General features: G+C 48.8%; 2 protein-coding genes across 2 annotated transcripts in view; one reads left to right on the top strand and one right to left on the bottom strand.

Annotated features, from left to right (window-relative positions):
• Window positions 1–541: 541 nt before the first annotated feature.
• On the top strand, window positions 542–976 carry Crh (corticotropin releasing hormone). The gene is made up of 2 exons (XM_048358674.1): window positions 542–631; window positions 833–976. Exons 1-2 carry the CDS (start codon window positions 542–544, stop codon window positions 974–976), a joined length of 234 nt encoding a protein of 77 aa, XP_048214631.1.
• Window positions 977–3,062: 2,086 nt separating this feature from the next.
• Window positions 3,063–20,058, bottom strand: part of Trim55 (tripartite motif containing 55) — a 32,206-nt gene continuing 15,210 nt past the window's right edge. Inside the window, exons 8-10 of the mRNA XM_048358692.1 lie at window positions 19,680–19,900; window positions 17,899–18,186; window positions 3,063–3,336 (exon numbers count right to left, since the gene is read on the bottom strand). Of these exons, the coding sequence (XP_048214649.1) occupies window positions 3,211–3,336; window positions 17,899–18,186; window positions 19,680–19,900 (635 nt within the window). The 3' untranslated portion in view covers window positions 3,063–3,210. The remainder of the gene's footprint in view (window positions 3,337–17,898; window positions 18,187–19,679; window positions 19,901–20,058) is intronic.

The raw sequence follows: 20,058 nt of genomic DNA, 5'->3' as shown, positions 1-20,058 counted from the left end.
CACCCCTCCATCCATCCATCCAACCCTCCATCCATCCCTCCATCCACCCCTCCATCCATCCATCCACCCCTCCATCCATCCATCCATTCACCCCTCCATCCATCATCCATCCACCCCTCCATCCATTCATTCATCCATCTATCCACGCATCCATCCATCCATCTATCCCTCCATCCATCCATCCGCCCCTCCATCCATTCATTCATCCATCCACCCACCCATCCCTCCCTGCATCCAGACAGACAGAGGGCAGGAGGGCAGGGGGCCAGGGGGGCAGGAGGGAAGGAGCTCTCCATCTGGATTCTGGCTGGAATGCTCCGAGGGGGACGGGACGGGCTCGGGGAAGTGCGGTGGAGACCGGGTTGGGGCCGGGGCGCTGGGGACGCGCGGCGTGCGCTGCCCGGGGAGCTTCAGCACCGCGGACAGCGCCCCGGCCCCGGGCGCCCCGGGCCCCGCTCTGACCGCCGCTTCCTTTCTCTCTCCTGTCTCCCCCTCGCCTCGCCTCGCCTGGCCTCGCCGCGCGCCCAGCCCGCGCCCCACCATGCGGCTTCGCCTGCTGCTGTCCGCGGGCGTCCTGCTGGCCGCCCTGCTGCGCGGCCCGCCGTGCGGGGCCCTGCTCCGCCGCCGCCCCGCGCCCGCCGCGCCCGCCGCGCCCGCCGCCCCCGGCGCCCCCGGGCCCCAGCCGCCGCTGCGCGCCGGCGAGGAGCTGCTGCTGCGCCTGGCGGGCTCCGCGCGCCCCGCCGCCCCGGACGCGGCCGCCCGCGCGGGCGGGGCGGGCGGGGCGGAGGGCGCGGGGCGGCGGCGGGCGCGGCGGGCGCGGGGCGGCGCGGGGCGGCGGCGGCGCGCCGAGGAGCCGCCCATCTCGCTCGACCTCACCTTCCACCTGCTGCGCCAGGTCCTGGAGATGGCCCGCGCCGAGCAGCTGGCGCAGCGCGCGCACAGCAACCGCAGGCTGATGGAGCTGGCGGGCAAGTGACCGCCCCGCGCCCGGACCGCCCCGGAGCCCCGCGCGCCGCTCCCGCCCGCTCCCGGCCGGCACGCGCGGGGGAGGCGGGGCTGGGGGGGGTCAGCCCGCAGCCCCGGGAGCCGTCCCCGCAGCCCGGGCCCCCCGCCGGCCGCAGGGACCCTCGCGGGAGCCCGCGCCCCCGCGCCCCGCGCCCCGCGCCCCGGGCGCCCCGGCCTCCCGAGCGGGCGGGCGGGTGTCTGGGACCAGGCGGGCCCGCGCTTTCACCCCACCGTCCTCGCCCGCGAACGCATCGCCCCCCGCCCCGTCCGCGGCCGCGGGAAGCCGGGGTTGAATTTGTAATAAACGCTGCCGAGGGGGCTGAGCTGTGGTTGGTCCTTTCCAGCGCGCGCGCGCCGAGCCCCTGCGGAGGCGCCGGCGGGGGGTGGGGTGGGGGGGTGGGGTAGAACCCGTCCCACTTCCCGCCAGCCTCGGGCAGAGGCCCCCGCCCCGCACTTGCCCGGGGCCCCCGCGCCCCCTCCCCCGCACAGGTCTCCCCTCCCCCCACCCCACCCCCAGCCCCTGAGGTGGGGTTCCCTCCTTGGGGACGGTTCCTCCAGCCTTGTCACTTGGTAACTGCACAACCCCCAGGGAAACAACACCTCAACCCCATCAGCCGTGGGAGGGAGGGACCCCCCCCCCCCAAGCAGACCCGGGGAGGTGGACAGACGATTGGGGAGCCTGGCAGGCGCCCCTGGAAACTGCAGGCCCAGGGCGGCCTGCTCCCAGGCTTCGCTTCGGCACTACACAATATGCTCTCTAAGCTATTTTTCAAAGATGATGGATGACCTCCTTACTTAAAATCAACTAGATATAACATTTAGGGAACTTTTTTTTTTTAAAAAAAGAATATATTAACTTTGCTAGCTATACAGATTTATGTCTTTGCCAACCCGAACTAATTTGAGTCTCAAATCTATGAACTAGCTTTACTGAGTAGTGCATCTTATTAGTTTTATGGCACATTTGTCTTTGGTCATTTAGTGATAGCTTTAAAAAACTTAGTTAACTAAGCAGTTTCTACTTCAAAATTTATATAGATGAAGATACTTCTTTCTTAGAGATTCTTGAAGTACCCTTGATTGATACAGTAATAATCTAATATGAAACACCGAGTGAATTGTAATTTTTTAAAAACAGCATTTATTTAAGAGTTCATACAGAGTAAAATTACACTTAGGTTCTGAAGGAGGCCTCATAGTGGAACCAGTGTATGTGTGTGTGCATGTATATATATATATATGTATATATATATATATATATATATATGCTCAGCCACACAGTTCAATGGATACAGGAGAAAGTAGGCAGTTCCTGCTAGAAAACCTTTCCCAATTAAATAGTTTATAGAATATCTAAAACTAAGGTTAGAAAAAAATGTCACAAGAGCTGTCCTAGGCCTTTGAAAGTGTCACCAAATTCAGAGGACATTTCCACCGAGTGACCTCCATGACGGAAAAGAGAAAAACTCTGCAAAACTTTTCACGGCTTTGGCCAACCACTCATCTTTTGTCCATGAACTGATGAACCAGTCACTTCTGTGGACACTGGATTCCGCTGCCCACCTGCCTGGTGCGGAGGAGACGGGGTGGGAACTGCTGTCGCCTGAGGAGAAGCCGGCGCCTAGGGGGGGCAAGCGTGCCATGCCCACTTTTCTCAACACTTGCCACATGTAACTGACACGCACACGAGTACACACCTACATGCCCTTCACGTTTCCCACACGATAAAAGCTTCGCCTAAGATCAAGTTTCTCTTCCCCCCCCCCCAGTACTTTCTGAAGCTATTTTTCTGAAAGTTCTTTTCCTCCACGCATTAGGTAAGTTCTCTGGAATTAAAGGTCTCTCTCTTCTTTTTCTCTTCTTTTCTTTTCTTTCTTTCTTTCCTTCCTTTCTTCCTCTCTTTCTTTCTTTCCTTTCTTTCTTTCTTTCTTTCTTTCTTTCTCTCTTTCTTTCTTTCTCTCTTTCTCTCTCTTTCTTTCTTTCTTTCTTTCTTTCTTTCTTTCTTTCTTTCTTTCTTTCTTTCTTTCTTTCTTTCTTTCTTTCTTTCTTTCTTTCTTTCTTTCTTTCTTTCTTTCTTTCTTTTCTCTTTTCTTTCAGAAATCCCGTCCAGAGGTGCCCCTCGTCATTTGCACCTTCTGAATGTCCCCTGGGCCAGCCTTGGGCATCTCAGCCAGGTAGACAGAGGCATGGCAGCTGGAATGGGCTTCATTCACTCAGGGAGTTCAGCCAGGAGAAGGAGAAGACGTGGCGCTCCGGCTCCGCGATGGGTCCGCTCCCGCCCCCGGGGGCTGCAGCCCGGGCCTGGGGAGAGGGAGGAGCCTCAGACCCGATCTGCAACGGGAGAGAATGTGCATCAGAGGAAGCGCGTCCTGACCTGGCGGGCTTTTCCCGAGGAAAATGACGACTACTACTATTATTATTAGATGGTTCAAAATCATTAATAGGGCATGGGAAGCAAGCTCTGGTTATCTTTGCTATGCTCAAAAGTCATGAAAGTAATTCACACTCATGATCCCCCCCCCCAAAGGACAATAGGAACACATGCACTGGAAGGAAGTCCTTGAGGAAAAGAGTCCAGTAGGTTCTACTTCTGACCGTCAAACGAACCTGTTCATGACTTACTGAGACGAGTTCTCAGTAAAATGCACAGGGATCTGGATTTAGAAAAACCTGCAGAATTTACAGACAAATCCCACTGGGGGTACAACTCTGATAGCGCGTGTGGCTAGCGTGTGTGAGACACAGAAAGCAGGCGCACTGTCCCCTGCTCTGTGAAAAGGAAGGGAACGAGGGAAGGGAAGAAGGGAGGGAGGAGGGAGGGAGGAGGGAGGGAGGGAGGGAGGAGGGAGGGAGGAGGGAGGGAGGAGGGAGGGAGGAATTAGTTTAAATGGCAATGCTATATGTATGGCATTATTCACATACACTCAATTACGAACTGTGTTTCCAAACTATAGATCATTAGAAATTTCCTTATTGTGTGATCACCATTGAGAACTCACACAAACTAATCAGGTGACAATTTCATTAGGAGATATATATCATATGAACACCATCGTATATGGTATCTATGACTGAGGGAAAATACACAGAGATAGATGATAGATAGATAGATATGTTTTTTTTATGTCCAGGTCCTGCGGCTTCAACGTAGGCCCTGGGCACTGTCCCTGACCTTCTGTGCTCAAAGCACTTGAGCCACTGCTCCACTCCCAGCGATTTGGAGGTTAATTGGAGATTAGAGTCTCAAGGACTTTCCTGCCCAGGCTGGCTTTGAACTGTGATCCTCAGATCTCAGCCTCCTGAGTAGCTACGATTGGCAGTGTGAGCCACCAGCACCCAGCTCATATCTATATAGCTATACTTTTATATAAGAATATATATCTCTATGTATATCATCTGTATTTATATCTATCTAACTGTTGTATAGATTTTTAAAACAAAAGTCTTAAGTTCAAGGATATCATGAAAGGCTACTTTTCTCCGGGCCAGGAGACACTCCGGTGTCCAGCAACATCACTTGTAATAGCCAGGAAGTAGAAGTGATCCAGTGTGTGCCCGTGGCTCAGTGGAAAAATAAAACATGGCCTACACATACAATGGAATATTGCCCAACCCTTAAAAAGGGAAATTCTCCTATCCTATCCTATTCTGTTCTGTTCTATCCTCACTCATTGTACAGACGAGCAAAGTGGGGCACTAACTCTATATGGAACTATCCCTGAAGATAGAGGGTAGAAGGTCATAGAGCTAGCAGGCACCTCTAGGCAGTATTTCACAGAAGCTAGTGGAGAAAGAAAATGTACCATACTGGGCACTGGCGGGTCACACCTGCAATCCTTAGCCACTCAGGAGACTGAGATCTGAGGATCACATGGTTCAAAGCCAGATCAGGCAGGAAGGTCTGTGAGATCCTTGTCTCCAGTTAACCACAGAAAGATCCAGAGGTGGCTTAAGCGGTAAAGTGCTAGTCTGGAGCTCAGGGACAGCATCCAGGCCCAGAGTTCAAGCCCAGGACCAGAAAAAAAAAAAAAAAAGGAAATTCTGACATGTGCTAGAACATGGACTTTGAGCGTCTCAGGTAACGTGAAATAAAGCCAGACACACAAGGACAAACGTTGTATTGTTCCACTTAGTAAAGTAGCCCAATATCATAGAGGCAGAAAGGAGAGGGCAACGATGCATTTCATATTCTGTATTTTCTTTCTTTCTTTTTCCTTTTAAATCAGGCAACTTCACATTCAAAGCTGAAGTTCCAAGTTCTCTAGGCAAGGTAGAAAGGTGTAGGCCAGAACTGCATGGAGAGCTGGGCTCACTGTCCTGGGCTGGGCTGCTGCCCCAGTGCCCACAACTGCCTCCCGCCCAGGCGCCTCCCCCCTCCCTCCTCCCTCCCCTCTGCCTCCCTCCCCTCTGCCTCCTGCCGCGCCCCCCCCCTCCCCCAAAGCTGCTCTCTGCAGCTGTCCCTCACGGTGCTGGGCCACGTTGCCAGCTTGCTTACAGGCTCTGCAGCCTGGGGGGGGGGGGGGTGGTCACCATGAAAGCCGCCCCAAATAGAAACGTGAGCTCAGGTTTCATCCAGCTGCTCTGGGCTCCCCATGGTCTCGGTGGAATGCTAGCATCTGCCCTTCTGGCCAGGACACCTTCCCTGTGTTCAAGTCCAAGTGATAGCACTCTGATAGAAGGCATTGCTGGGGATGGCCATGGCCTAATGTGGGCACCTCGCCAAACACCACGTAACCTAGTGATGTCCGCGTCTTGTCACGAGCGATGGGGGACGCCAGGGGGAGGGAGGAGACGCGTGTCTCGTTGCAGTGGATGCCAGTGAGAAACTGGGCTGGACAGAGCATCCGGTGACCGCTGCACGCTGCACGTGAAGTGCCAGGCTTTCTCGGCCTCGTCAAGACTCCTTGCACATCTCTAGTACAATCCATGCGCCTTGAAGGAATACGGGTGGGAAGACTCAGGCTAGACTTGAGGCTGCCAACTGGCCAAACACCCAGCACCCATTCTGCTCCTGCTGGGGCGGCTCAGTGAACCAAAGCCAGATGCTCGAAACAGGTGTGAGCAGCAATGCTGAGATCATGCTTAGAATATTTATTCAGAAAGAACAAACGCGAGCCATGGCCTGCTTCCCCGCCTGGCATTCCTGAACCTCGGGGCCTTGCACAGCTTGAGCATTACAGATTCCCGGCCAGAAAGGAACCTAGGATAGTCAGCAGTGGGGAGAAGCAACACGGGAGACCCCGTCTGTAGCTCTCAGCCAAGGGCCTTGGAGACCCAGCCAGGCAGCTCCACCAGCATCAGCAATGCTTTCACAGAAATGGAGACGTTTCTGCCTGGGACAGAACGAGCAGCGTAAAACACAGAGCTGAGAAAAGATAGGAGGGTCTTCATGATTGCCAGGGGAAGATGGAAACGGGGATCCTCAACCAAACTCAAGAGGAAAAATGCTAGCTGGGTGCCGTGGCTCGTGCCTAGAATCCTAGCAACTCAGGAGGCTGAGATCTGAGGCTCAAGGTTTGAAGCCAGCCTGAGCTGGCAAACAAACAAACGAACAAAATAAAAAGCCTACAAAGAAGCCAGAAGTGGCGCTGTGGCTCCAGGAGCAGAGCACTAGCCTTGAGCCAAAAAGCTCAGGGACAATGGCCCAGCCCTGAGTTGAAGCCCCGGACTGGAACAAAAAATAAAAATAGAAAAGGAAGGGAAACCCGCACGAAAAAGCATTCCCGCCACTCGGTCTCATTGATGGGCGTACATGATGAGTGGCCAAGGCGATGGATGGAGGGAGTTGCTGCCTCCTTCTGACAGAGAACATCAGAAGCCAGAACACCCGCCTCAGACTCTTCCTACAAGAAAATGGTGAATCCCCTCCTCCTTCCTCCCTCCTCCCTCTCGTCTTCTGAACCTGGAGGAGGAGGAAGCGATATATTCTATTTAGACCATTTCAAGCATGGCGTCTAGGAATTCACAAGGTAAGGCGAGTATCATATTATAGACGTCACTAGCATAGCCTGGCTCGTTTTTTTCTCAGCTACAGATCCAACAGCTATGTTCTGTGCATAGAATCCACGAGTGTTCTCACTCTTTCAGAAGAGAATTAGGCCCTCAATTCTTCACAGGGGCTCTGGAACCTTGGGTTAGGCTAGACAGGCCAAACAGGTTCTCAAGGGCCATGAGATATCAAATTAGGATTTCCTATGCTAGATCCAATTTACTGCTAGAGCAATTCAGACTCAGGAAGTATGAAGAACTTGCTAGAAGTATCCCTAAGGACAAGATATCAAGACTTGCTCATCATGCTCACAATAGAGCTATCTAGGCAAGGGGAAGTAGCTAGTGCTATGTGAACGTATGAAACTTGGGGCAGGGATGACCCACCACCGGAAGTCACAGAGACTTAAGTGTGGAATGCAATTGAAGGCTTAGATCCCTCCCATTTGCAATGGGCATCTACATCTCAGAAAGCAAGGCAGGCTTTCTGAGAAACCCCCACTTGTGCTTGGTGGGACTGTGCCAATCTGCCCCAAGTGGCGAGTCGGATCGGAAGAACACCTCATCGTCACACTGATTCTTGCCTCAGCCACATCTCAGATGCTGGCCTGGCCTCCAAGTTACTGTACACCCCACTCTGAGGGGTGGGGGGAGGGACCACGCCCAGAAGGTAGCAAGCTCACAGCTAGTCTGCAATCCTGAGCAAGCCAGGCCTCTTCAAAGATCTTCCTCTTCCTTCACTACAAACGGGAAGCTTAACGGCCCCCACTGTACGGGGCTGTTAGAGAGTTTAAAGGAGAAAACCTCCACATGAGAGACTCTGTACATGACGAAGCAACAGGTGCCCATTTGTTCCGTCCAGTGTGCACACCCGTGGCTTGCGCATCGGAACAGGGGTGGGCTGTCTGGTCTCTACCGTTCTGCACTGGGGGAAAAGGGAACTTTGTGGAAACCACTGAGATACACAAGTGAAGACATGAGAAAAATGCCACAAAATACGGGGCCCCAAAAAGGATTTGAGGTTAAATCAGAATAATAAACAATTATAAAGGACGAGAAGCAAAAAAAAAAAGTCCAACTAACCACATCATAATGCCATAAGAAGCCATAATAGCTTCTTAAGACCTCTCCCCAGAGCCTGTTTTCAGGGAATTGTTGAGCTGTAGGCACAAGTTACCCGGGACAATGAGTTCATCACATGGCTATGCACAAATTATATGATATTTCCCTCTTTAAAATGGATATATCCACTAGCTTCCTATTAAAGTGACATTTATTTAGAAGGCTATGTGATGCTGAGAAATGCAGCTTACTGCTTTCTTTGTTTCTACCTTTCTTCACCTTTCAGTAAAACCGCCAAATTGGCCAGTATTAAGCTGGCACTTTCCCAGCAGTGAAAAATTTCTAAAAAAAAAAAAAAAATAAAGCATTAACAAAATTTAAAAGCATTCAAAATGTTAATATAATAATCTCATTAAAACTAACATGCTAAAAACAAACCTTAGTCCCTCCTGTAATTTTTCCTATGTAACAATGCCCGTCCTTCATTATAACAACTTCTTGTCCTTTCCAGGCTATGAAATCCTGACAACATTACGAAGTACCTGTGGGTCACTTGGAGAAGGGATCAGTCCTCTCTCTCCTTTATCAGGCTGAAATTCCAGCACAGCCAGGGTGCCTGGCAAAGCAGCAGTTTGTACGCTTGCATCGCATTGTAAAACAAGAAGCATTTAGTCTCTGTAGAGATTCCAGTTGCATTTAGAGAACATAGTTACATTTCCAATCACTTCAGTTTGTCTTGGAAAATTAAATTGATCATTTCCAAGAACACAGGAGCCTATAGTCACATTCCTGGGAAATCAAGTTCCCAGTCTCCTGTTGATGCTTTTCAGGTGCAGCGTGATACCTTGTGAAGTTAATCCCACAAGCTTCCCAGCTCTCCAGCCTCACCATCTCTTGAGCCCCCATCTCTAGTGGAGTGGATCGTGTTGCCTGAAATCTGAATGCATGCTTTAGGCTCAAGGCCATTTGCAAGAAAAGGCTTTGACCTTTTTGCTGGTTCCACGGAGCAGAGAAGCAGAGCTTCCCAGTGACTGCCTCGCTTTGGAACTTTAGCACATTGTTCATCCCTGCGTAAGAGACGGAGAATATTGTCAAGGGGACTGAGTGTGTGTGGGGGGGAGCATTTGAGAAGGGTTCCGAGTACACTTCCTGCTGTCTTTCCAGAGTCTCAACAAAACCCTAAATAAACCTAGAGTCTAAATAAACCCTAGGCTTCGAGAAAGAAGAAGAATCTTTCCTCATATCTCTTATAACCACTGCCAGCCAACCTTTTGACCAGTTGACCCATTATTCTGTTTTCCATTGTTCCTTTCCTTTCCTTTCCTTTCCTTTCCTTTCCTTTCCTTTCCTTTCCTTTCCTTTCCTTTCCTTTCCTTCCCTTCCCTTCCCTTCCCTTCCCTTCCCTTCCCTTCCCTTCCCTTCCCTTCCCTTCCCTTCCCTTCCCTTCCCTTTTCCTTCCCTTCCCTCCCCTCCTCTCCCCTCCCCTCCCCTCCCCTCCCCTCCCATCCCTTCCCCTCCCCTCCCTTCTCCTCCCTTCCCCTCCCCTCTCCTCTCTTTTCCTTTCCTTTTCCTTTTCTCTCCCTTTCCTTCCTTCTTTCTGTTCCTTCTTCCATCTATTTATACTATACAATACCTTTTACCCGTTTAGAACTTTATAATTTCACAGACCTTTATGATTTCAGGGAGAACTAAGATGGCATGGTCTGGTTTTTCTTGGGGACACTTTCCCCGCTGCTTCTGTCTATAATAAGCTACTGGCTTTGACCTCCACACATGCCCTCTGCTATTTTAGGGTAAAGAGTGCTAAGGCTCTGTATCTGAGCTAATAATATACCAGATAGAAAGGAATTGGGGGCTCCAGCTAAGAGAAAAGCCACAGCCCTCTTCTTGTGGGCATGGGTCAGATCTTCTGAGTCAGGAGGACAAACCTAGTAATATAAGTCATTAGCCCATAACAGGGATGTCCTCTGAGGACAAGGAATGAACTAGAACACAGGTGTGTCATGAAAGTGTACAGAGATATTAGCTCATAAAACAACTTACATCCAAATTAAAACTAGGATCCTACCCAATGGTGACCAGGGATCATCTGGCCATAAAGCTCAGCTGAGTCACGTAGAAGTATCTCGATCATGCTGGCCCTTGCAGTGCTTGGCCCTGTGTGTGGATACGGGAAGAGGGAAGACGGACTTGCTGGATTCAGACCATGACCCCTACCCTACTTCCTGTCATGTCATCTGGAACAACGCCTTATGTACTGTAACAACATTCTCCTCCAGGCCACTCCTCTCCACCCTCATCTTCCTAGAGCTAGCTAGAAAACAAGTTCCTGTATACATGAATGAAGACTTACAGTACTCCTCCTGAACATTCCGTCACAAGAAGAAAAGAGGTAGGTAACGAGTTTTGTTTTAAGCAACACTTATCTGGGATTCAATTCAACAAGAAAATATAACAATTCTAAATATGACTTTCAAAATATATGAGACTAAAATGGATAGAACTTAAAGGGGAAATCAGAAAATCCACAGTTGTACTCAAAGATCTCAAAACTCCTCTCAGAAATGGATAGAACAGGTTGACAGAAAGTCAGAAGAAAAATAGTAGAACTGATTCCCGCCAATAATCAACAGTCTTAAACAGCATTTAATGAAAACTTCACCCAACAGTACAATAACATACTCCTGTTTTCAAGAATTTTTACCAAGGTAGATCATGTTCTGGGCCACAAAACAAATCTTAATAAACTTAACAGAATTGTGAATACATGAAGTATATTTTATATATGATAAGCACAACATATATATTTTCTCTCCATAATAGAATTAAATTAGAAATGAAACAAATGTCTAGAATTTAGCACCATTCATCTAGCTAGCCCATGGGTCAACAACAACAACAACAAAAACATAAGGTAAAGGGGAAAAGATTTTGAGCACTCTACCACTAGGCCATATTCCCAGCCCAGGGAAAATATTTTGAATTAAACAAAAAGGCACAAATCAAAACTTCTGGGATTGTACCTAAATCATTGATTAGAAGATGTACAGCATTAAGTGTTTATATTAAAAAAATAAGAAAGATATCAATCAACAAGTTAAGTTTTTATTCTAGAAAACTAGCAAGATAAGAGACAAACCCCAAAGAACACACAAGGAAGAAAATAATAAATATCAGAAAATACTGAAATAGAAAAGCAAAAATGGAGAATAGAAACAAAATCAAGCTTTGATTTTTCTTTAAAGATTGGTAAAACTAGTAAGGAGTCAAAACAATTTTGAGGCCAGATCAAAGCTGGAAAACTGTTCCTTTGTTTGTCAGCTTCTACGAAACCATGATAATCAAGGCAGGGGTGTGATCACAGAGACACAGATCCCAAATGAAGGGATCAATTCATTTCCAAAGGAAATCATAATCCTTTCAACAAAAACAAAAACTCGTTGCCAGAACAAGTGGATGTCTTTATTAAAAAAGGAAAAAAAATACAAAATATAAACCTTAATTCTTACGTATGTAAAATTTAACAAAATATTTTAGAGTTTACTTATGAGCTGAAATGATACAAATTCTAGAAGGAAGCATGTTAGTAAACCTTCAAGAGAACAACAAAAAGCACAAAGCAAAAGAAAAGGGTGATAAATTAGGCTCTATGTATCTATGTATCTACCTATCATCTACCTATCTATCTACACACACACACACACACACACACACACACACACACACACACACTTGAGAAAATGAACAGGAAAAGCCACACACTAGACGAAGATATTTACAAGGCGTATGTCTGAGAAGAGAGTTTTTACTCAACATGCATATAGGACTTCTAAGAAGACAAACAACCCAATAAAAAGTGCATAGAAGAAAGTGAACAGGTACTTCACCACAGAAAATATTAAACTGATAAATAAGAGGAAAAGTTGCTTAATGTCATTATTGGCAGGACATGAAAAGTAAAGCCATATATATTAATATATATTCTAATATATAAATATATATTCTTATATATACATATATATATTAGAATGTCCAAAATATACAAGATCAACACAACGCTGTTCTGGCTAGAATGTAGAGTAGCTGGAATTCTCCTACATTCCTGGTGGAAGCACAGAATTGAATTAATGACATGGAAAGAACTCTGGCAGTTTCTAATGAAGTTAACTGTACATTTATTAAATAATCCAGCAATTCCACTTGTAGGTATTTACTCAAGATAATTGAAAAGATAGTTACACAAAGACCTGTTTGTAAATAATCATAGCGGCTTTATTGATAACAGTCAAAGCGGCTAAGAATACAAGCATGCATCAAACGATAAGTGACAACTAAACTGCAATATGTCCACACTTGGAACACCACTCAGAAACAAGGAGAGTTCAACTACTGATATATGCAGCAGAATGGATGAGTTCTGAAAGCATTACTCTGAAAGAGAAAGGCCATTTACACAAGGCCACATACCTCCTGGGGTTCTTTTATGACCATCTAGAATCGACACAGTTCCAAGATTCAGTGATTATCAGAGGCTGAGTTTTGCAGAAGGCATTAACTGTATAGGCATGTAAGGGGATTCTGGGTGGTAATGGAACTATTTGGAATCTCAATTGTAGTGGTAGCGACAATGCTACCACGACCATTAGCGAGTGTCAAAACTCACTAATCCTCAATGAGTACATTTTAGAGTAGGTGCATCTCCATAAAACCATCCTTTAAAATAGTATACGTTTTGACTTCTTCCTCTACCTGATATTCTGTGACTGCCTTTAATGTGTATACTTTGTCTTTGTGCTAGAAGGCAATGAGGGCCCTTGAGGGAAACTTCGGGTGCAGTCACCATGGAGTTTATGGCATCTGACAGAGGTCAGGGTGTTTTCCCAGAGATCTGGAGATCAGTTTGAGAAATAGGGGTTATAAGACCGGAAATACATATTGAGAAATGCAACAGACTATTTCACTGAAAAACTATTTTATTTTTATCACCCAGAATGAGCGGTGAGTCCATCACCCTCTTTAATAAAACATTCTGGAACAAATAATGAGACTCTTAGTATGAGTCTTTTCCACCCAGTGTTGTATAAATAGATGAATCTATTCATGTGTTGGCTCTCTTCTCCTGGTGAGAGAACTGACCAGAGTCAGATACAGACTACAACTGAAGTCTTTTTCTTCTAGTTTCACTGACCTTTCTACTTCCCTAGGCATGGGCAGAGTTTCACGCAACTTAGCTGTCTGTTTTCAAGCTTAAAGAATGAAATGGGAAAAGGAAGTATTCTTTATTCCTAGAACAGCAAATAGCGAGCCTCTAATAACGTGTCTAGGTTCTCAACACTACAGCTGAGCTGGTGAAATGGCTAAAGTGTGACCGCTTTATAGGAGCCCAAATTAGGGAGATTTCAAGCCAGCGTTTCCATCTCCAGTGTTCTTAGTTGTCGCTGATGCCTGTGTAGGGCTGGGGTGGGGTTGGTGAAGCAGTGACCGGCAGGCAGCTGCCATGTGCGGCTCAACTGTCAGCCAGAGCAGCTGCTGAGTTAATCCACCGAGGCAAGAGACGTCGCTCTGGAGACTGCCTGGCTTGGAGGAGCTCTCAGCAAGTGCTTTGGACAGAGTCTTCCGCAGCTGGACACTAAGCTACCCTGACTGAAGAGGAGGGGAAACCGGAAGGTCGCTTCACTGCTGCTGAAACTACTTCTGCCCATTTTTTTGGGGGGGAGAGGTCAATTGTGCAGGTTGGACTTGGGACCTGGACGCTGTCCCTGAACTCTTGGCTCAAGGCTACAGCTCTACCACTTGGAGCCACAGCACCACTTCCAGTTTTCTGGTGGGTCCTTGGAGATAAGAGTCTCATGGGCTTTCCTGCTTGGGTTGGCTTTGAACTGTGATCCCCAGATCTCAGCTTCCTGAGTAGCTAGGATTACCGGTGTGAGCCACCAGCGCCCAGCTATCTGTCAGAATACCATCGCCACACATATTCCCAACGAAATGCCCAACTGTCTGTGGGGAGTGTGTGAGGGCAGGGGAAATTCCTGTGTTAACAGTCGGGTGTCATTTGTGGGAAAGCACTGTAGGAAGAGGAAAGGCCATGGATGGAAGGGAACTAGATCAAGCAAGGGCCAAAACCAAGCGAGTCCACGAAATGAGGCTTCACAGGGATTTCCAAGGGCAGCGGTTTTCTTTTTAATGTGTGCCTCCAAAATTTCATGTGTTGAAAACATTTTGCTTTGGCAGTACTTAGGTTTGAACACAAAGCCTCTTGCTAAGGAGGTGTTCTGCCACTTGAACCAAGCCTCCAATTCTTCAAAACGTCTTCAACTTCATATACTGTGGCTATGGGGAGTTAGGGCCTTTAAGAGGTAACGGGGACTGGATGAGGTCACGTAGGATACACAAGATAGCGCAACTGAATTTATAAGAAGAGAAAGCGAAACCAAAGCAAGTATGCTTTTTCTCTCTCTAGCTGTAGGGTGCTGTCCACTTACTATGACACAACACAAAGGCCCTCACTAGATCCTAGAGCCTTGTTCTTAAACATCCCAGCACCTAGAGCTCTCAGGTCAGTAAGTCTCTGTTCTTTACGCGTCACCTGCTCTGTAGTAATCAGTTATAGCAATAGCAAATGGTCTAGAATAGCAGTTAGTCTGTCTCACAATCACAGGATTGTTTCTTTGCGTGAAAGGTCCTTCCTCAAACACACAACTACGCAAGCAAGGTGCTTTGCAATAGTTAATGTCAATCCAGTGCAGCCAAGTCCCCGCCCCCAATCAGACTCCCTCCCCCCCCCCCCCCACCTCACCACCCAGGCACCGGGGACCCCAGTGCAGGTGACAGGGACGCGGTGGGTAGCAGCCATGAAGCGTGACAAGCCCCCTGCAGCCTCGGAGAATACGCGTAGGGTGACAAAGCCCCCAAGCCACATTCTCAGGAGGTCAACGGAACTCCGCAGACAATTATTCAGATCCACACTCTGCCCTGCGTGTTGTTTTCTCTCGCCTCAAGTTCGACCCCCGGGGCTCATGAATAAGGCTCTCGCTCCTCTCTACCACAAACGCTGCCAGGAGGCAGCGCCAGGCAGCTGAGCGGGCTGGGTGGAGGCTCAGGACACCGGAGGGCACCCAGACGCCCAAGGGGTTGTTACACGTGGGGGTGACCTTGCTTGCAGAGGTAGAGATGGGGCAGGAGCTCATGGAGAGTCCGCACCATTGCCCAGCAAGCAGCTGAGACAGCAAGGAAGTCGTGGTGGGAACGCCACGAGAGCCAGCGTTAGGAAAGGTCAAGGAGCCCGAAATAGCTGTGCCTTCCAGCGCCTGGGACCCGGGCCTGCTTTTGAGCTCGGGACAAAGACAGTGTGCACTTAGGCCAAGAGGGTCATTTACTCGAAAGTCCGTGAGGTCTGGATCTTTAAGGATGACCTTCAAAAGGCTGCTCAGAGCAGGAAGTCAGTCCCAAAGCCAAGCTCACGAGAGTCAGCGAGCGAGGCATGAGGTGGGTGAGTCAGAGACGGCGGGGTGACGTTCCGGCTGTGAAGTGTGCGCGGACCTTTGCCTGTGATTCCTCCAGAGCGTCACGGCACTCCTCTGGTGGTGGCTGTGCCCAGAGATCTCTTGCTCAGGGACTTCCTCTCTCTAGCACGACCCTGTAGAGACTGAGGGTCCAAAGGGAACAGAGGAGTGACCCAGTCCGTCAGTTCACTCACACGGACGGGTACCGCTTAGGACAGTGCTCCTGAGAGAAGCCATCCGGCCACCGCCTGGACATCACTGGACAAGCCGAGGAAACTCGGCTCCTTAATCCATGGTCACCTCGTCTGTTCCCAAGGGAGCCGGTCAGTGAGGCCCGGTGGCATTGAGCACGCCCTGTGGAGCTGGTCTTCTTTAGTAGCCATGTGGAAGGCTTGCTCCTACTGGATTACTGAATAATTGCCCACAGAGACACTGTTCCGAGCCCAGGCCCCCTCCATGCAGGGACAGATGATGGAGTCAGTCCTTCCGGGAAGAGGCAGGGGGGAATGGGCTGTAGGGAGCTTGAGGCCTTGACTATGACCCGTGAACACGACTTAAGGTGACTGAGCCTCAAGGTTTGGGGAGAAATTCATCTCTGGGCCTACAGAAGAGGAATATTATGGAAGAAACTACATGAGGATGTTAGTCAAGGGGAAAGAAAATAATTCCTACCCATTAGAGCAAAAATCAAGCACTGAATCTGACTCCAGATGTAGTGAAGTATAAGAAGAGCCAAGAGTGCTAGGCAGATTACTAGCTCCTGTGAGAAAACAAGAAGAAAGACCCAGGATATTATTGCAAATATAGTTTTCGATATCACTCAGATGGACTTTTTATTTTGAGTTGAAGACCTACTATGTGCTCTTCGTAGGGGAACTGCGGTACTGTTTTCAGTATTCTTACTCCTCAACATCCACTAAGTATAAGAATTTCTGGGGGGCAGGTTGGGGAGAGGGAAGGTGAGAGAAAAATGAGGGGTAACAAGTACAACAAGAAATGTACCCACTACTTTAAGTATGTAAATGTAACCCCTCTGTACATCACCTTGACGATAAAATTAAATAATAATAAAAAGATTTCCCATAAACATTCTGGAAATAATCCACCCACTCCACTTTTTAAAACCTACCCCCCCCTTAGAAAGCCTCCTTACACCAAACATTCACTTCTGCCCATTTTTGCATCTGTGAAAATAAATATCTGATACCAAACGATGCTTTCTTAACTTTCCAAAGGAAGAAATCAGTTCCTTTTATATTACGTCATCACACGGAGTCCCATTTCCACAGACACAGTGGGGTCACAAGTCATTTTTTGATCTTTTTTACACCATGCCATTCGCTGTTTACAAACCCGTGATGCCCCAGGAGCACAGAACTGCCAGGTTCTCCTCCAGACCCCCCCCCCCCAACACGGCACACTACCACGGGAATGCTCATGAGTCGGCAGTCACCATGAACATTCGTCCCGTGAACAAACCGTCACGAGATCTCGTCTAAGGACGCTTCGAGACATGCAACCACGTGCCTAGGTGTTCAGGGAGAAGACGCGGGCTCCCAGCCTTCCTTCCAAAGGCAGAGGAGAGGCATCGCGAGTCTCTCTCAGAACGGGTGGGCACCTGTGCTGTCGCCCCCAGAACACAGGCTTAGGAAGCATAGATTCAATCAAGCCAAGACTGGGCAGCCAAGCCCGTGAACACCAGGTTATTTCCCAAAGCCGATTTAAAATGACTTCCATCCTTAGGGGCTGCTGGCAACGCCATCGAAGCAGGTGTTAGCGTTAGGAAGCCCACGCGGGAAAGAAGAAAGGTCGAGAAGGGGCGGGTGGACCCTGCGTAGAGGAACCAGGGACCCGGTCACCAGTGCAGACAAAGCGGCAACCAGGTGTGAGATCGTCACGGGGGGGGGGGGGGGCAGAGTAAAGGCAGACTTGGTTTGCCAGCAGGAAAGGAAGTGTTGTTTCTATGTTGTTGCCCAGGGCCGTGGTTTCTCTGCGCCCCTTTGAGAGCCCTTCTCTCGCTTGCATTGGCCTGTTCCAGCAGGACCATAGAAGGCACGGGAAAGCTTGCATTGGCCTGTTCCAGCAGGGCCATAGAAGGCTCGGGAAAGCTTGCATTGGCCTAGTCCAGCAGGACCATAGAAGGCACGGGAAAGCTTGCATTGGCCTAGTCCAGCAGGACCATAGCAGGCTCGGGAAAGCTTGCATTGGCCTGTTCCAGCAGGACCATAGAAGGCACGGGAAAGCTTGCATTGGCCTAGTCCAGCAGGACCATAGCAGGCTCGGGAAAGCACGGAGAGCCCAGGCACGGGAAGCACGGAGACGCCCGGGCGTCCACACTAACCTGAGAGGCAGCTGCAGGTGGACTAGTGTCCTTACCACTCCCTGCCGCCCGCCCACTGGCGGGGGCTTCCGCCACTTCTGCCGACGGCACATTCGAATCCTCACAACCGGGAGACCCTGTGTGCCCCAGACCTTCACTCTCTGGGGTGCCAGGCGAGTGGACGGTGGCTTTCCGGGTCTGATTTTTATACCAGCTAGGGTAAAACAGGGGGTCCGGAGTTTCCGCCGCTGCAGGGGCTGGAGGGTCAGACTCTGCGGTCTGCGGTGAGCAAGTGGGCACCACCTCCCCCTTAATCAGGACAGACAAAGCGAGCAGTCAGAGAGGAGAAGAGGAGGGAGAAAAGCAGCTGACCTTAGAACACATCAGGCTGTAGAACTCTGTGCGCAATGCCCGTCTCAAGGGCTGACTCAGTTCATCCTGCCTTCTAGGCAGAGTGCTGACCACAGAGCCCCTCAGCCTGGAATCTGGCTCCTTTCTGGGCTTCTCTCTTGTTAGGTATGAAGCTCAGGAAGGTAGAGAGCAGAAACCTCAACTAAAACTTGCTTATAATGTATCAGATATGGGAGAACGATCAAACTACTGATCAAAATTAATTTTGAAATGTATGTACAGATTCTACAACCTTTTTCAATATAATGACATTGATCAAGATATATTATACTCATCACCTGGCTTATGGAATTGTAACCTCTTTGTACAACTACTTAGTAATAAGTTAAACAAAATCAATCGTCATTAACCCAATCCTCATTTAGTTACTACCCTTCTTCTGATTTCAGAGCAACTGGCATACCGAGAATTTCAAGATGCCAGGCAACATCAGTAATACTTAGCCTGAATTCCTGTGGGGAGAGCGTGGAATATAATTCCATCTCTGAGTCTTCCCTCTGGTGTTTTGTTTCTACGATCTCAGTGCATTCTGAAAGCAAGTACAAAATCAGGGCCCCCCTCTGGTGGGTTTGCACTGCCCCCAAACTCAACAGGATGGACCCTGTCTGAAGTATCACAAACTCAGTGCAGAAGCTTAGAAACTGGACAGTGACCTTCTAGAAACATAATTGTTCTAAATAATCCTGTCAGTACAACATCATATCAAACGACAGACACACAGAAAACTAGATTTCATCTGCTTGCCCACTGAGGGCAGAATAGAGCTGAACTGCAACACGAATGTAAACCGGTGTGATTTCTCCACTTCCTCTATTCGCTACAGAAAACCGGAAGCTCTGAAAGTACTTTTATTTCTCATCTTATACTATTTCTCACACTACACCTTGTGTCTACATTGACTAAGCAATGAAAAACAGATCAAATGGAAGTGACGCTGTGTGTGGGTCAAGTGGTAGAGCACTAGCCTTGAGCTGAAGAGCTCAGGGACAGCGCCCAGGCCCAGAGTTCAAGCCCCACAACTGTCAGAATTTAAAAAACAACAACCAACAGATCAAATTCCCAGGGTAGCAGCTATGCATTAACATGTTACACACACACATACATACACACATATACTCACACATACACACCTAAGCACACTCAGTTTCCACCCCAAAATTGCCTTTGCTTGGAGAGTTATAGGTGGAGCAATTGTAAGTGTTGCCAATCAGCTCTCACAACACCAAAGCTGTTGGGTAAACTAGAGGACATTTTTCTCTGACGCCATGATGGCCCTGACATCTTTTGTCACATAAAAATATCTGACATATACGTTTTTCTTAAGGTAGGAAAAAATGTTTAGCGTGTTCCGGAAGGAGGCACGGTAGCAAGGGCGGCTTGGGAACGGTTACCTGTGTCTCCGAGGCGGCGGGGGCAGGCGGTAGGACTGGAGATGACTCTGAAGAGCAAACCAGAAATGCATCTGGGGCAGCGTGGAGCTCAGCCGCCAGCTGAGCGGGCTCTGGGGCCTTGTCTACACTTCCCTCTTCTGATGAATCTATTGGAACGTTTTCTACCTCTTCCACGTCTTCTCCTTCTTCTCTTTCTTCTTCTTCATCTTCATCTTCATCTTCTAGTAAGGTAAAGGTGTTCTTTTTTCTTTTTGGCGCTAGTACTGGAGCTTGAACTCAGGGCCTGGGAGCTGTCCCTGAGCTGTGTCATTCAGGGCTGGTGCTCTACCACTTGGGCCACAGCAACACTTCCAGCTCTTTGGCAGTGAATTGGAGATAA

This window comes from Perognathus longimembris, chromosome 12 (genome assembly GCF_023159225.1).
Source record: "Perognathus longimembris pacificus isolate PPM17 chromosome 12, ASM2315922v1, whole genome shotgun sequence".
Classification (NCBI taxonomy): domain Eukaryota; kingdom Metazoa; phylum Chordata; class Mammalia; order Rodentia; family Heteromyidae; genus Perognathus; species Perognathus longimembris.
This window is presented reverse-complemented; position numbering and strand designations above follow the sequence as displayed.

What these genes read in the sequence shown, in the direction of transcription:
- Crh (XM_048358674.1), top strand. Translation starts at nt 542, where the DNA reads ATGCGGCTTCGCCTGCTGCTGTCCGCGGGCGTCCTGCTGGCCGCCCTG. An exon ending in CCCTGCTCCGCCGCCGCCCC is followed by an intron (nt 632 to 832) that starts GCGCCCGCCGCG and finishes GGCGGCGCGGGG; the next exon opens with CGGCGGCGGCGCGCCGAGGA.